The sequence below is a fragment of the Plectrocnemia conspersa genome, unplaced genomic scaffold (genome assembly GCF_051122295.1).
Source record: "Plectrocnemia conspersa isolate PC_06_02 unplaced genomic scaffold, ASM5112229v1 ptg000013l, whole genome shotgun sequence".
NCBI classification, from domain to species: domain Eukaryota; kingdom Metazoa; phylum Arthropoda; class Insecta; order Trichoptera; family Polycentropodidae; genus Plectrocnemia; species Plectrocnemia conspersa.
In genome coordinates, this window is record NW_028277177.1 from 7,615,758 (window position 1) to 7,632,140 (window position 16,383).

Here is a 16,383-nt window from a genome sequence, read left to right on the forward strand (position 1 = left end):
TTTATAAACAGCATTATTTCATTTTAATTCATGAAGTCGCCATGTGTGGCGCGCTGATCGCTCTTCATTTTTTCAATTCGATTTGGCCATAACACGACGATAATTATGATAATCGAAATATTTACGCGCGATCCGCGAACGCGTGCTTTGTTTACACGGAGCGTCCGCGGGCTCACGTACGCATAAAATCAATTATTATGGCATTTTTCAATTTTATTGCGCGTTTGCATACACACACGTGTGTGCGTGTATGTTCGTAATTTACATAATTATTGGTATCTTAAGGTACGCGGCGGCGTTATTTAGTTTTTTTAATGTCTCTTATTGTAGCAGTGGGTGTATATTATAGAAGCGTCGCATGAGCTTAATTGCGCATTATTTATATATTTTTTTCGGATGTAATAGCCGATTATGATAGGTAAAAACATATTTTTTTTTATTTCAAAACTCCATAGAAAGAGAAATTGTAAGCATAAATAAAAACCCTTTTTCTTAAATTAGGTAAAAATATTTTTTTATTTATTCTATTGTCTGGCATTAATTTAAGCTTTCAATTAATAATATTTATATAATAACACAAAACTAAGTGACCCCTTACAAATTTCGCTACTCAATTTTTAAACGAAATGTTTTCTCTTTTGTATTATAACCATCATTATAAATTATATATTAAAAACTAGGCAGGTGCAGCAGGTGCTAACATAAATTTATACCTATCATTCTACTTTTTGTTTCATAAAATAAATGCTCGAAACAATTGATATAGCGATTGTATTTCTTAATAAATGTGATAAGAACATGAATATAGATGTCTTCATATAGTATTTATAATGAACAGGAAAAATTCGCAAGGGGACATATTTACTGAATACGTTTACTGCAGCATCATGACGATGTCGTTTTTGGCCAAAATTCATAAGTGTGAACCGGTGCGAAATTGTGATGCAAAATCGTGTAGGTTGCTCACAAGTCTTGTCATGTTCTTTGAATCTCTTCACGCAAACGGCGTAAAACTATGTATTAACAATGACCTGGTAATTCGTATTGACTATACAATTGTATTTGAAAAATACTTTATGAAGAACCATGACGTCCGATTGAATTTGGCGTGCTTTTTTTGAACCAGAGTTTCAGTTTCACTGTTATAACCGTAACAGTTTCACTGTTATAACCGTACACCTGTGATTCATCACCTGTTATAATGCGTTAGAGCTTTGTCGAATTGTGTTGACGGGTTGGCAATAAGACACTATATTCATTAAACGCTATTTTTTTAATTTAATTAAATTTAATTTCAACCTCAAGGTCAGTTTTAGGTTGAAAGATTGTCAGGATAACAATACATAGACATTGTCGATGTATTTTAGGGCCAACTTGTTTGGTTTGGCTCGCAATATTGTGCAGATGTCAGCAAAATAAGCCAAGCGTGCTGTCCGCCGCCGCTTTATTGTTATTCCCGCTTCATTCGTCGCTCTGAATACCTTCGCGTTCTACATACAATTAGATAGATTCGTTGAGATTTATTCATGGGGTGTTTACTGTTCTGACCAACGCTGGCTCACTACCGCTCACTCGCACCTAACCTATCCAACGGTGTAGGTGCAAGCGAGATATTTTATAAGATATTTTAATGCGCATTTATATTTATAAATGTTATGTTTTTTAATTCACGTGATCGTCGTATATTTTAATTCTGATTGACCAACATTTTTATTCTGACCGTATGCTATTTTTATTATAACCATTTGCCAATTATTCTTACCCTGAATAATATTATTATGGCCATTCATTATTATAATTCTGATCGTTCTATATTTTTATTCTGACCCTATGCCATTCTTATTTTAACCATTTAATATTTATTCTGACCCTGAATAATATTATTCTGTATGAGATTTAATATTTCTTCTGACCCAAAGCTCATTTAAATTCTAACTATTCAATTTGCTGCATATAAAAATTCAATAGTCTACTAGTACTATGAAATACGTGATATTTGAACGGTGTTTGACAATTTATGCTTTCTCTGTAATTCGTCATTAAAGTTAAGGACTAAAAGCAGTGTAGCCAATATGAAGTTTATAGCGTTTTTAACTGTATACTAAACAATGAAATTTATAGGTTTATGTTCAAAACACATTAAACTTCATCTTTGTTTGATATTCTACAAGCTCTAATGACTGGACTAATAAAGTCATATTCGAATATAAATGTTGCTCTCTGATTTTATCTTTATGATGAATTGTCTGTTATGAAAGTCATACGAGTGCAATTCAATTATATTAATGAATGTCTAGGTACAGAAAACATATTTATGAACAAACGTTTTATTGTATGTGTTTCACTGTTTTTGCACAAGTCGTATGAAAAGCTAGTTACGGTACTGAATACTGCAGATTCTTCTGTACTACCCGTCTTTGTTTTCATATTCTCTTCTTCGCTAAATAAAAACCAGCGAACGGTCCGATGACACATTTCGTAATTGGAAATCGCCATTGTGTCGATTGTATCGATCCATCGATGAATAGTGGCCGCGCTTCTTTAATGAAGATAAATTAACTCGTCAAACTCTCAGGTGTCGTTCCTTTCGAACGGTTCGTTTGTTCGGCTAATTGGCATTCCGTCTGTATATTCACGAAAATTCTCTGACGGGATTGTCATGCACATGTGCGAGCATATGTGATATTATACTAATACATGCACACGAAATTAACATCATTTTTTTCGGTCTTATGCATAAATCACTAATTTCAGCCGAAATCTGAATGCTGACATGCTTTACAGATCTTCAGGTAGACTCAGGTAGGTAGCTCGGGGCCTGCCGCTTATCAACTCACCTCTCGTGGGGATGATCGAGTAAACTTTCCATCAGGCGTGATAAACCTTTTTTCTAAAAGCAGTAGCTCGAAAAAATATAAATTATATTTTTGTAATTCTATATATAAATATCTATGGCAGCCCTAAAATATATTATGCTTTTGATACAAAAGCTCATTAATAATTTATAGTAATATATTAAAATTAATTTTATCTAGGTATTAGCCCCAAAAGTCAGGTATATTTCTGTATGCGATAAAATATTTTCTATGAATTTTATCAAGGGTATTTATATTTTTTTAAAGCGCACTAATTTTGGTATTTTTTTTGAAAAATTATAGAAATTTTTAAAAACCTTTATATATATATATATATATATATACATACATATTGTGGATAAGCGCTTTGACTGCTGTGGTTTTGTGGCCTCTTAGTGATAATCGAAATTGATTTGAGTTTTTAAGTTGTGACATGAGACTCTTTAAAATAGGTAGAGAAATCTATTAAAAAAATTCTGCACACTGGTTGTAAGAGTCAGGTAGATTTCTGGGTGTATGTGCAAAAATATTATTAATTAATTTTAAAAAATCTACTTTGGTAAAAAAATTTTAAGACAAGGATTTTTAATAGTCACAATTTTGAAACAAGATGGCGAATCAACCCAGATATTTTAGAATCAAATGCTCCTCTGATACGACTCTCAACTAATAAAATCCTTTCTTAAAAAATATTTGTGCGATTTTTTTTTTTTTTTTTTTTTTTGTGAACTCACTATTCATACATCAAGTGCTCCTCTCATACAAATCTCTACTTATAAAATCCAACTTATACTGATTGCAAGCATTTTAAAACTTTTTTTTAAATATTCCCCGTTTTGGAATTATCCAAATTTTCATGAACCAAGTGTTTCTCTAATTAGTAGTGAAAAAATGGCAATTAAATGACTTGATTACCGCAAATGATATAATCTATATGATAAATATATTTCAAGCGCTCATAATCTAGCGCTTTTCACTCATAATTTCGCGGTCCGTGTTAAAATGTTAGCTTTGTGCTTTCAGTTTTACACTGATACATAATTTCGCGCTTTACTTTCATCTTATGCACTTCACGTTTATAATTTTAATAGAAATGCGTAATGTTTGCTTTTTGTATATTTTTATATTTTTACACTGATTCATAATTTCACGCTTTGCTTTCATAATATGCACTTCGTGCCTATAATTTTATTATAAATGATTAATGCTTTCGTAGCAGGACAGGCGTTAACCTAATGCGCTACAATAATAATGTAAACAAAATTAACAACTAATAAATAAGTAGTGAAACCCGCTATGCACGACCTAGCTTAATTTTATTTTTATTATTAATTACGATATTCATCCATGACTGTAGAAAAATCTATTATTTGATGATAGAATGAAAAGCACAAGGGTCTTTATGGTATTCAGATCCTATACTTTCTGATATTATATTTATACCATTATTTATAATATTTATGTACAAGTATATTGTAAAAATATATATGAATATTAAATTCAGATCCATTGCATGGTCATGTATGTTATTTAAGAATTACTAGCAAATGTTACACATAGAACAACTTAATATTAAACTTATTAAATTATCAGTATATTAAAAGTATTATAAATTAAAAGCATAAATCAAAGAGCGCACATCCGTGATAATAGAAACAGGTTGTCGTTATCTTGTATTGATAAGCAAGACTGCATAAATTCTTTTTGTAAGCATTATTAACGATAAACAAATATGCTTTTATTGTGCGTAAAGAAGCTAAAAAAAAGTGTTTTTGTTCCATTCAATTTTGTATTTTCTCAATACAGCATTTAACGATTTGCTAGTCACGTATTTCAAAAAATTTAGTGTGAAATTTTTGTGTTATCCTTTATTGAAATTGTGTTATTAAAAACCTTTTGGCTGCGGGTCCAATTTCATGGGTACGTGCGAAAAATAAGCAGCAATTTTACGCACATTATTGTATCATAGCTGTCATATTACTTTTTATTATTTTGAAAATGTATTGTGGATATTTTCTATGCATATTATCGAAAAAATACGATTAGATTAGTAGTAGATTAAATCGATTTCGAATACCAACATTTAGCCCACTTAACTATAGAGGCATACAATTATGTTTTATAGCTCCAGGTCTTTAGATATTTATTTCACAGGTAAATGTATATTTTTACCAGTGAAAATATAATTTATCTTGCATTTTCTATTGCAATTATTTGATTTTAACTTTTCAATACATAGTAATATATACATTTATTTATATATTTAGCATGCGATGTATAAATGTTACAGTGAATGTGTATTTTTCGGTAAAATTACATTTTCACTAGTGAATTCTAAATATGTTTCACCAGTGGATATATATTTCTATATGCTGCTTTAATATATAACAGTTTCGAAACGTACATTTGCTGTTCAAACCCAAACCTAATCTCGAACCAATAAATGTTCTAAAACTAATTACTGTTTTAAAACTTTCATTAGGGCGAGTCCAAAATACAAACTAAGCCAACTCATCTCTCAGGGAAAAATAGGTAGAAGAAAAAGTATAGAGACGACGCATCTCACATCGACGCCGATACGATTTTATTGCTTTTGACTTCTGATAGTGATAGTTGTTTTTGCGCTCTCCTATTGGTCAAAATTTGATTTAGATACGCTTCATTATATTCGCACTTATTGTTAGTCGTAATATTGTTATAAAAAGTCTTAATATGAACGCTAGATAATTGAGCGTTTCCACTACGACAGTGACGGCACAATATTATTGCTTTTGACGTGGATTTTTGACTTCTGAGAAGGGATATTTTTTGCGCTTTCCTATTGGGTAAAATTTTATTTAGATATGCTTTATTAAGTTGTAATATTGTTATAAAAAGTCCGAATATGAATGATAGATAATTGAACGATTCCACTGCGACAGTGACGGCACGATTTTATTGCTTTTGACGTGGATTTATAAGTTCTGAGAAGTGATAATTATTTTTGCGCCCTCCTTTTGATCAAAATTTGGGTTAAAAACACTTTGATCAGAACTCTGTAGTAATATAAAAAAATTATACACCGCTCCTTCTATTTTGCACAAAATCTCCAGGGCTTGAAACAAATGGGTTAATAAAAAATAATTGAAAAGTTGACTACATATTTTTAAGAATCGGGATGACATAGCTCATAAAGTACTATACCCTATTTGTGTTAATATAGTCAGTTCGAGAGCTATCCATTTCATCATTATTCATAATTGAGAGAGCTCTGAAGCACACGATACAGCTATATGTACGATCGATATACTTATCATTTATTTTTATAAATTTGCTTAAAATATTAACAGGCGTAATAATAAGTACATCGAACGTATATCCGTATCGTGTGCTTTAGAGCTAATAGTAAAGGCGTAAATCCCAACTTGCCATCTCTTTTTCAATTATGAATAATGATAAAATGGATTGCTCTTCAACTGACTGTGTTAACGCAAATACGGTATAATCCAGAGCCACTATGGACTATAGAAATTCTGCAGCAGAATCGATTTTTATATGTTTAATTGAATGCTATATAATAAAATTAATTTACAAACTTACAATACTCTTAAAAAATTTTAAATTGGACCTTACTTTATACATTAAAAAAACACTTCCGTTACAATTATGGTCTTTTCTAGTTACTATTGGAGTATTTTTATTAAATTATTATTATAATTTAATAAAAAATCTCTTTAAGTAATATTGTAGAGATGCTGCACAAAAAATTACCCATCATAAAATCGAGCCTTATATTGCATAATAATAACTTAAAACCAGATTCAGGCTACTTTTGCCCGTGCCATCGCGAATTATTCATCATCCTTGAATTTTTACAGTTTCACCGTTACTCTGGTCTCTTCCGGTGCGCGTTCAATTAACCCGCCGATTTTTTATGCCATTTTTCCCAAAACAGTTTTGTTTACCAAAACAATTTTTCCCTATCGCGCCGCTGCCCTGCTCTGCCAAAAAATCGATCTCATTCCGATCGATTGCGCACGATGACGCCCGGAGAACGAACTCAAGGCCTCGGCCCTATGGGTATTACATTATTACACACATACATTATTAGGTAGGGCCAAAACCCGGCCCGCCTAATGAAGGTTTACGACCTGAGATTTGGGTCTATTTGACCGTCCGTCGGTAGCCGACTTCACCTCGAAACGACTCAACGGCGAGTCGTACTACACGGATCATTCCGCGCCGGTGAACCTGAGCGGACGGTCGTGTCTCAGTCATGGAGTCATGACCGCGACTCGAGTGACTGACTACCGACTGCTCGAACTATTGTGATACGAACTGTCTTCAGATCTTCCCCTGTCTGAAAAATATTTGCAGTGTAGTGTAGAAAATTGCGTGTGTTTACATAAACTTGGGAATAATAGGACCTGTCGTAAAGTGTCGTAATCTGGACGATTGCTCAAGTGACTTTGAGTTTCTATGACTATGGTGACCCTCGAAAGTTTCACTCTGATTTAACTGCATTAGAATTATTCACATGGGTTACGGGGTGACGTTAAGGGAAATCGCAACCATGCACGTGAGTACTTATATATATATTTTTAGGTCTATTTTTACGCCAATATATTTTTATATTATATACAAATTATCAACTTACAAGTAAGCTTTACTTTTATTCATTGAAATAAAGTAATCGGTCTGTGATTTTACTTTATTTTTGACAGAAAAATTATTTTAGTATATTTTTGCAGTGCTGCTTTTAACTACAATGAATATATTTTTAATAATTACTTGCTCTTTAAAATATGTGATATTTTCATAGCGTATTTATATTATGGAAGTTTGCCTTAAAAACTATATTATTTATATCGTTAATAATGTTAGATATTGATATGGATGTAAGTGTGATTGTGAGAACTTAAAAATTGGTTTATTCATTCTAACGTCATGAGCCTGTTCTATTTTTTCCGAAAATACAGTTCTGGATAAGTCTTATAATGTGCTTCATTCGATTTAAAAGTTATTTTTTTAGTGTTGCGTTTAACTGTTATAAATATATTTTTATTAATTACTTGCTATTGAAAGACGTAATATTTTCATAGCATATGTAGCAAAGTTGTTGGTGAATAAATAATTTTCATCATTAGTAGAGTTAGCTAATTTTCATCTAAAGCCATCATTACATCGAATTATATTATTAAAAATACACTTTTTTATAAACTTAGTAAATAAATCGAAGTATTTTAAAATTATTTAGAAGATTCAATATATGCAAATCTTGAAATTTTTATAATTGCTGTATGATGTCATAATTGAACTACTTTTAAATACACCACTATTAAGCAAATCTTTTAGACCGTAATGTGTTAATAGTAGTTATTTGTAACATGTCTTATATACCTATGTGTATGACTGAATTAAGCAATTAATATTAAATTTTAAAATATAGTGATAAAGTTGTATTTTTTTATAAATATAATTTGTTTATATAAAAATTCTTATCACAAACAGGAAGCGATAACTCGTACAAAATCAACCTAATCAGACAAACTTTAGGGTTTTCCTGTGCCTTTTTATTTAATAATTTTTCTCAGAATATCGTTTTATCGGTAAGCGTATAATCTCTGAACTTTCCCATGGCGGATTTAACAATAATTTACGCTACACGCACCCCCCCCGAATTTCCAACAATGAAATCTATCCATCTTGACGGTTGAAAAAAATATTATAACGATATAACGTCTTTCGTTTTTTGTTATACACCAGCAGCTGTACATCCCGAGAACTTTAGGGGTTGATCTGATGCACACATGTCTTGCGTCAGGTATAAACTCACATAAAATATTACACAATGTATACTATATATAAAAAAATAACATAAATAAACAACGCACGTATTCATTAGAGGCAATCTAATTCGCGGAAATCGTCAGATGCAGCTTCTCAAAGTTTGTTTGTTTTTTTATCTCTTTGATCGTGGCCAGGTTTAGAACTTAAATTTAAAAGCGTATGAGTCCTTCAAAGAATTTTCTCTCATGTGCATCACGCTGCTTTAATGATATGCATCCGTAATTTCAATCTATGTATAATTCGATTTGATATATTGGAGCGAATTTGGAAGCACGCGATTGCTCCCTACGTTATTTATCTTCCAGACCTCAATTTTGGAAATTCGCCTCGAGTCAGTTGCGGCAAATCGACGGCACGTGTGCCTATATTATAAAGGCACGCCACTGAATTATGCAAATTTTTAATATTACATTTTCTCGGAATTTATTGCTATTTTTTAGATGACGAATGAGTGTTAATTTACCTTTATGGCCCTTTTTATCTATTCTCGATACAGGTCCAAAGTGTATTATAAACATTAACACACTTAAATCGAATCGATAGTATAATATAATGATACTGTGCAAACAAATGGTCAGATCGAATTTCACTGAATCAATATTTTAACTTTGATTATAGATCTATTATGAGTAAAGCGGGAAACAAAAATGAAGAAACTCAATGTAGACCATATACAGTTCCAATCTGGTTATAACTGCAACTTTCACTATCATGTTTTTCTTTCGCGGACTGCTACTAACTTGAATTATTATCGTTTGATTGATTAAACTAAGAAAAACCGCAGCGTACGTTATTATTATAATGAAAAATATTGAGTTTGCTTTTTATAAAAGCAAATCAATTATATATAAATAATAATAAAAATAGCCTATTTATGATTTATCTCTCATTGTATTATACACATTGCTTATCTTTCGGTTGTGTAAAATTATAAAGCACGCAGTTTCCCATCAAATCTCAAAAATTGCACGTTTTGTGATATTCGCAATCGTAATGTTTTATTATGTGTCACACGTGTGCTATTTATTGCATAACAGTTTCTACAACTTTCGATTTTTTTTAAATATAAAATAAAACATAAATAACTTCAGTCTGAAAGATAGATGGATTTGCTTCCGCGTAAGCTCTGTTAGATAACATCGCCTTCCGGTTTCGCAATTTGTTCTGACAAATTCGCAATTGATGTGTCGCACTGTCGGGATGGGATTCTATCGGAGACGGTTCAACGATCCGGGCGCCCCGGGCGTAGAAAACGTGGGTCGGCTAGTTTAGAGTGGCTGTAAAAAATGTACAATAAAATTCGTAATGTAATAACTCAGGCAGCCCACATTTCATTTTCCATATACAATGTTTTATGGCGGTCGGTCGAAAGTGAAAATTGGAACTAGAATCACCAGTGGGTTTCGATACTATTAAACATCAATTTAGTCAATCGTTTCGAGCTTAATTGACCGCAGTGTAAAATAAAACATATTTTGAACATGTACTACTTCGATTTCGTATAAATAAGGTCCATATTTTGATTTAGTCGATCGGTTTGTCATTATCCCACGCGACGATATTATGAAACGTTGTGTGAATTTTTCGTTACTTATTATTTAGGCAACGCTGTTCTTTCATGCAAAATATTATTGTATGGTTTTTCAGTTTCGCAAATTTCAATTTGCCAAGATTTTGCGCCACCGTTGCGCTATTTCAATTTAAACTTGATAATATAATACTGTGTTTATGTATAATATTGACCGCTTAGGCTTTCGAGGTTAACGTCTAAATTATACGGAACGAGTTAGCTCAAAATTACCCACACACGAAATCGGCGCGAGCAAAAAGTCGCACTTTATCTTGATTAAGTTCGATTTGCACAAATTTTACGCACGTTAGCCTAATCGTCAGGTCTCAAAGGTAAATTGTCGGTTATGAAAATGGACGCTTAAAACGTATATAATTTACGTCATCGCTCCAAAAGTTTCGCTTTCGTTTCGTTTTTTTGCTGCTTAATTGTTGAACTGCCTCAATTTTTCAACTGCAACGACCGCATTCGTATAATATGCGTTTAAGTGATGGACTCTTGATGGTTTAAATCAGTGTTTTCCAACATGTTTTATATAATCGCTGAAACGTAGGTTATCGTAATTTAAAATAATTTTTACAGTTGAAAAGCGCTGATTTAGTGCAATTTGGGCAGAGGAGATGCCTGCTCAACATAATGGCGCGCTAATTAACATTCCTCGGCGGGTAATTGAATTCTCGCGCGGGGGTTAAAGGGGTGCATTTTTGAACCCTGAACCCTGACGGTCATCGGCCGCACCATCACGTTCACGTTTGTCCCAAGCCGTTTTCGTAGCGGGCGTGGCGCTATTGTCGCCGCGTAAATCACGATGACGTCGATTTTAATTAGCGGTTTTAATAATATATTTTTGACCTCCCTCCCCCAACGGGTGGCCACGCCCGAAGACGTGACCGTCGCGAATCTCACTTTTACTCCTTGTGCGTAGATGATCTGATGATAGTGTTTGAACGGGAAACCGGTCGAAGAATTGAAAACGTAAACAATGATACGTACGAGGAAGAAACGCGCTTTGTCAGATTCGCAACGTATGTTTCAATTATGTATATAGAACATTCGATAGATGCATATTGAAACAATTTATAAACTAGGCTAATTATAAATAGTTTTTGATACATGGCCTTCTTTTATCTTTATAGTAACTAAAGGATTCTTCTTTTGAATAATGATTGGGGCTTGTTAGCAAATCTAATAAATATATACCATTAAGAAAGACAGATTCACTAAAACATATATTGAAAAGCGTGGTCCAGCATTGTCGTTATGAAATTGCATGCCCTTTATATTGCTCAAATCTGGCCTCCACTATCGTTTGCTTCTTTCAGTTTGGTCAATTGTGAGCAGTACTTATTGTAATAGTAGTGTACAATACACAACGTGACATTATTTAGGTACATGTTTTAGACACTGCGTTTCAATGCAAACTATTTCTAGGAAATTTATCTGTAATTTCACAACGAAAATTAAAAATCTTTTGAAGATTTTTGCTTGATAAGTAGTTTGATTTCTAAAGATACATGAATAGCTAATAAAAAATATAAAGATTCTCATAAAAATAATTGGTAATTATTCACACTTTATTCATATTTAATGGCATATTTCTCAATATTGTTATTGATAATTAATTATATCTGAGACATAATTGGCTCATCTCTCGCAACGCAGAGCTTTTATGGACATCTTCGATACTCTTTCAATACTAAAAAAAATGAACCTTTTCGCTTGGTTAACAATGCCCAATTTGCGCGACGTCGATTTTCGCAACGATGCAAATCGCGTTCACGGAAAACTCATTAAGGCGAATATTAAAATTCGTCCGTCCGAGAGGTCGTCGTTCCCAAAGCGTGGCGCGCGATCACTCACGATTATTCTTTATATTTTCATTACGTACTACAATCCAGTTCAATTGACCGAGCCGTGTAATCGATTAAGTAATTAAATTAAGCCGAAGATGCTGCGTGGGAGATCGATGTGTGTTTTTTTTCACCAACAAAAATGGCGCTTAATTAAAGGGTGCATGTATGTAATGTCCAATATTTAAGATATACTTTTAACGCGTGTAATTGAGGAAATTTTTGGATACGCTAATTAAAAGCGTTGAAAGAGCTTTTAAGCGCGTTTGATTATGGTCATTATACTTTGTATTGCGAAGGATAAAGGCGGATCGATCGATATTGATTAGCTTCGCGATGTTGATGTATTATTTTAATGAATTCATCAATCTTGATCCTGTTTTATATGTCGATATAAAAAAGTAGAAGCGATGAAGCTTTAGATAATAATTCAACGCTCGACGCCGAAGAATCAATTGATTGTTATTATGTAATGTTTTTTTTTATTGATTTTTTTAAGTGGAACAGGACCTTAATGTCCTTATTGCGTGATGCAATATTATTAGTTTTTTTTTATATATATATGTATATATACAAATCTAAGTGTTATCAAAACGTAACATCGACATGCTACACGTCGTTCAACTTTCAATAAGGAGCTGATGGCAAAAAAACAAGAATTGCCACTCTCGATCTAGTAGTAGTATTATAGAAAGCTCGCGGGAAGCTCTCGACTCTAGTTTCTTGACCCTGAATATTGTATGATCAAATCAGATTTTTTTTTAATACAAGTATGAAGTGTTGACTTGAGCAAATCATATAATTTGAGCGACCGCTCATAGTTTCTCGGTAAAAAATGAATACACTCAGAAGAGAGACATCATCATCAGCATGATTCATACTCTTACTTTCTTGACGATTCTGACTAAGAAATGGTTAACGAATCTTATTTGAAATGCCATTTAAACAAATTTCTTTTTTTATAAAAAAAAGTGTGTTTATATGTTAATGTCGTAAAATTGTATATCCTCGAAAAAATGCCACATTTTCACAACACGTCAAGGATGAGCGTAAACAAAAGGGTTTATGTCTTTTCTTATATATAATATATTGCTTTATGGTGCATAAATTAAAAATATATAGATGCATCAAAGAGGATCGTTTAATTATTTATTTTTTACATAAGCATATATTACATTACAAAATCTGTTTTTAACATACTCATATGAATGTTAATATTTTTTAATAAATTCCAAGCACTCTTCCGCAATCTCCGCCCGTATAGTACATATGCATTTTAATATTTTTTATATTTTTCAATAAATATTCAAGAGTTGATGTCAACATTCTCGATTTACCATAATTGAGCGGTCAAACTTTTCGTCCCGTAGCAGTAGTATTACATTCAACTATTTCTTTGAGCTTCATAGTAAGTTATGTTACGAAGGTCTTGCTCTTATGCCTCAGCAATAATGTTACATAACGATCTTCTTTTATGACCGCGATAAATTCCCGAAAATTTCTTCATATATGTACACCATTAGGTATATGAAAGAAATGAAGAAAAAACGCCCATTCGCCTAATGAGTCAAATGAAGGCCCTTTATGACGCCCTGAGATTTATGGTTATTGGCTTTAGCCAACAAATATTAGCTTTAATATCGTCCTCGTAAGTCATAATAACATCTTCAGTTTGGAAAGTCTGAGATGAGCTTAAAGCTCATAAAAAGCTTTGAGCGGACAATTGTTGCGTGTAAACTTTACGATCGTTTTAATGCTGTGCTTTATAGCGAAAGTGAGCTTTGGTTACATTTCAATTTTAATACGACCATAATAATACAGTTTTATTATGCCGCATTGCAAGCGAATCTTCAAATGTAATAAATAAAAAGTATAGTATGTAATCTTTACATACCATCTGATTTGGATAAAAATATCATTATTCGCTAATATGTTTTTCGTCCTTTAACATTTGTTTTAATCGTGCGTGTTACATGCGTGTTAAAACGTCCAGTAATAAAAAGTCATTATTTTCTCCACATGATTCATGACCATCTCGCGTGCGTCGCAAAAATCCATTGTGATCTCTCAATTCTCACAGCAACATACCTTTTCGTCGGAAGTGTATTCGTATATTTCCGGCCGTGATCTAACAAAGTGTGCCACGGATTTGCTACCATAGACACCTTGTCTTCTAGAGTAGACTACCCATCGTCATCAGCATTTTCTCACACATTTTTTTAATTAGTCTCTCCCAGGACTTTCTCACGTTTCCGCCATTGTCTTTCGACCCGTTTCGTGTAATTTTTCTGGTCGAAATGCTAAAGTCCCGATTGTCTCCGGCACGAACGCCCGTTCAATGATTCAACTACACCTGTAAGCGCTCTCAGGTATCACGTTTCCAGTTAACTGTACCGCTTCGCACCTTTGGATCCATTGTGTCACCGAATAATCTGTGTATACAAATAAGTCGTAAATTATTGGCACCGAATCTGTTTTTACTCGCCGACAGTTCTCGGTAAAGCGAAATCCATCCTTATGCCGTTTCTGCGCGTTTTCTTAACTTCAAGGTTTTTAATTGTAGTTAACTGATATTACTAAGGGTAAGCCACTAAAGTAATTGAACGCATTTTTTATTGAATCATATTGATACAATGTATATTTTAATATCTAATTGATAAATAATATTATTAAATTTGTTGGTAAAAACATATGATCCTTCATAGTTCAATTATAATAAATACTTACTAATTATTAAAAATAATTAGTTGAATTCCAGTGATATTTATATAATTAATAATCTAAATCTATCAAGATTCGTTCAAATTATATCATCGAAAATTCAAATCACAATACAATACGTAAATATAATTTTCTAAGATGAAATCTATACGTATTAAATTTATAGGTTATGTGGGCATTTAAAAGTAGCCCCAAATCCTATTTTTTATAATTCAACACAAAGTTGAAAATCTAAAATATATTGTCATAATATATAAATAGGCATTCAAAAGTAGCCCCAAATGTATGATTAAATAGTCAGTTAAAAAATCATACTGAGAATTAAAATAACAATACATAAAACACGTTAAATATTTTTTTTTATTAAAAATGTATATAATTTGAGGTAAAAAATGTATTTAAAAGTGGGCTTATATTCTTGATTTTTGAACTCGATAAATTATTAAGGGATTATAAAAAATATGGATAAATTGTTAATTTACCAAAAAAATAGGTTAAAATAGCTATCGAAAAATCAATGTTTAATATAAATAATTTTGAGGGAAAAAAACGAACTTTAAAATATTAAGTTAACTTTAAAATTTTTGTAAGTTTAAAATTAGCATGTATATTAAAAATTATATCGTACGTGCTTATAGGATGAATAAGCATTCTTTTTTTTTATTTCACATATTTTTGATGGAAATATATAAAGGATATTAAAAATATATCAAAAATAACACAAAAAAGCCCTGAAAATTTATATTACGATATAAAGAATGTGCTTAGAATTTTTTAATATTAAAAATATCTATATTTAATGGTGTAATAAGCATTTAAAAGAAGCCTTATAACATTACAAAGCATTGAATAAATTTTAATATAAAGTTAACTTTTATGTAGGCATTTCAGTTTATATTCAATAGTAAGATTTTAAAAATAAAATAGCGAAAAGTTAGGCATAAATTATTAATAAAATTCCATAGAGTATTTTTGTATACTAAGTGCACATCAATTATCAAAATCATGATATAAAAAAAGTTTAATATTTTTTTACAAAAAATTAAAAAAATGGTATTTAAAAGTAGCTCCAGTAGTTTATTTATAAATACACAACATTAAAAGACTAAAGAAATATAAAGTATATTTTTAAATATGTATTTTATTTAGCTAAAAATTCACATTGAAAATTAAAATCAAAATATAATAAATACGTTTATTATTTTGAAAAATTAAAAATGTGCATATTTTGCAGTAAAATATGTATTTTAAATTAGCCCTTTATACTTGCATTTTTATCTCGATAAAATATTGAAGAATTATAAAATACATAGATAGTTAAGTTTTAATAGTTATAAATAGATATCGATACTTATTATTAAAATAGGCATTTAAAAGTAGTCCCATATGTTTATTTATAATTACAACATTGAATAACTTTTAAACATGTCTTTTAGTAAGTTTTAAATCAATATCGATATTTAAAATTACGTAAAAATATGTTAAAAAAATTGTGATATAAAAGTTATACGTATGTAATATTTGTGAAAATATATATCGAGTTTTCATATTGAAAATT

The 16,383-nt window shown here is 31.3% G+C and overlaps 1 protein-coding gene across 9 annotated transcripts in view; it reads left to right on the plus strand.

The window, feature by feature from the left end:
* The window catches only part of LOC148227172 (uncharacterized), a 252,069-nt gene that overhangs the window by 211,663 nt on the left and 24,023 nt on the right, over window positions 1–16,383 (plus strand). Inside the window, exon 1 of one of the 9 annotated variants that reach the window (XM_088202503.1) lies at window positions 7,029–7,413. The exons of the other annotated variants lie outside the window; for them this stretch is intronic. Within the exon in view, the coding sequence (XP_088058629.1) occupies window positions 7,372–7,413 (42 nt within the window). The 5' untranslated portion in view covers window positions 7,029–7,371. Of the gene's footprint in view, window positions 1–7,028; window positions 7,414–16,383 lie in introns of those variants that run through there. 9 annotated transcript variants of the gene reach the window in all.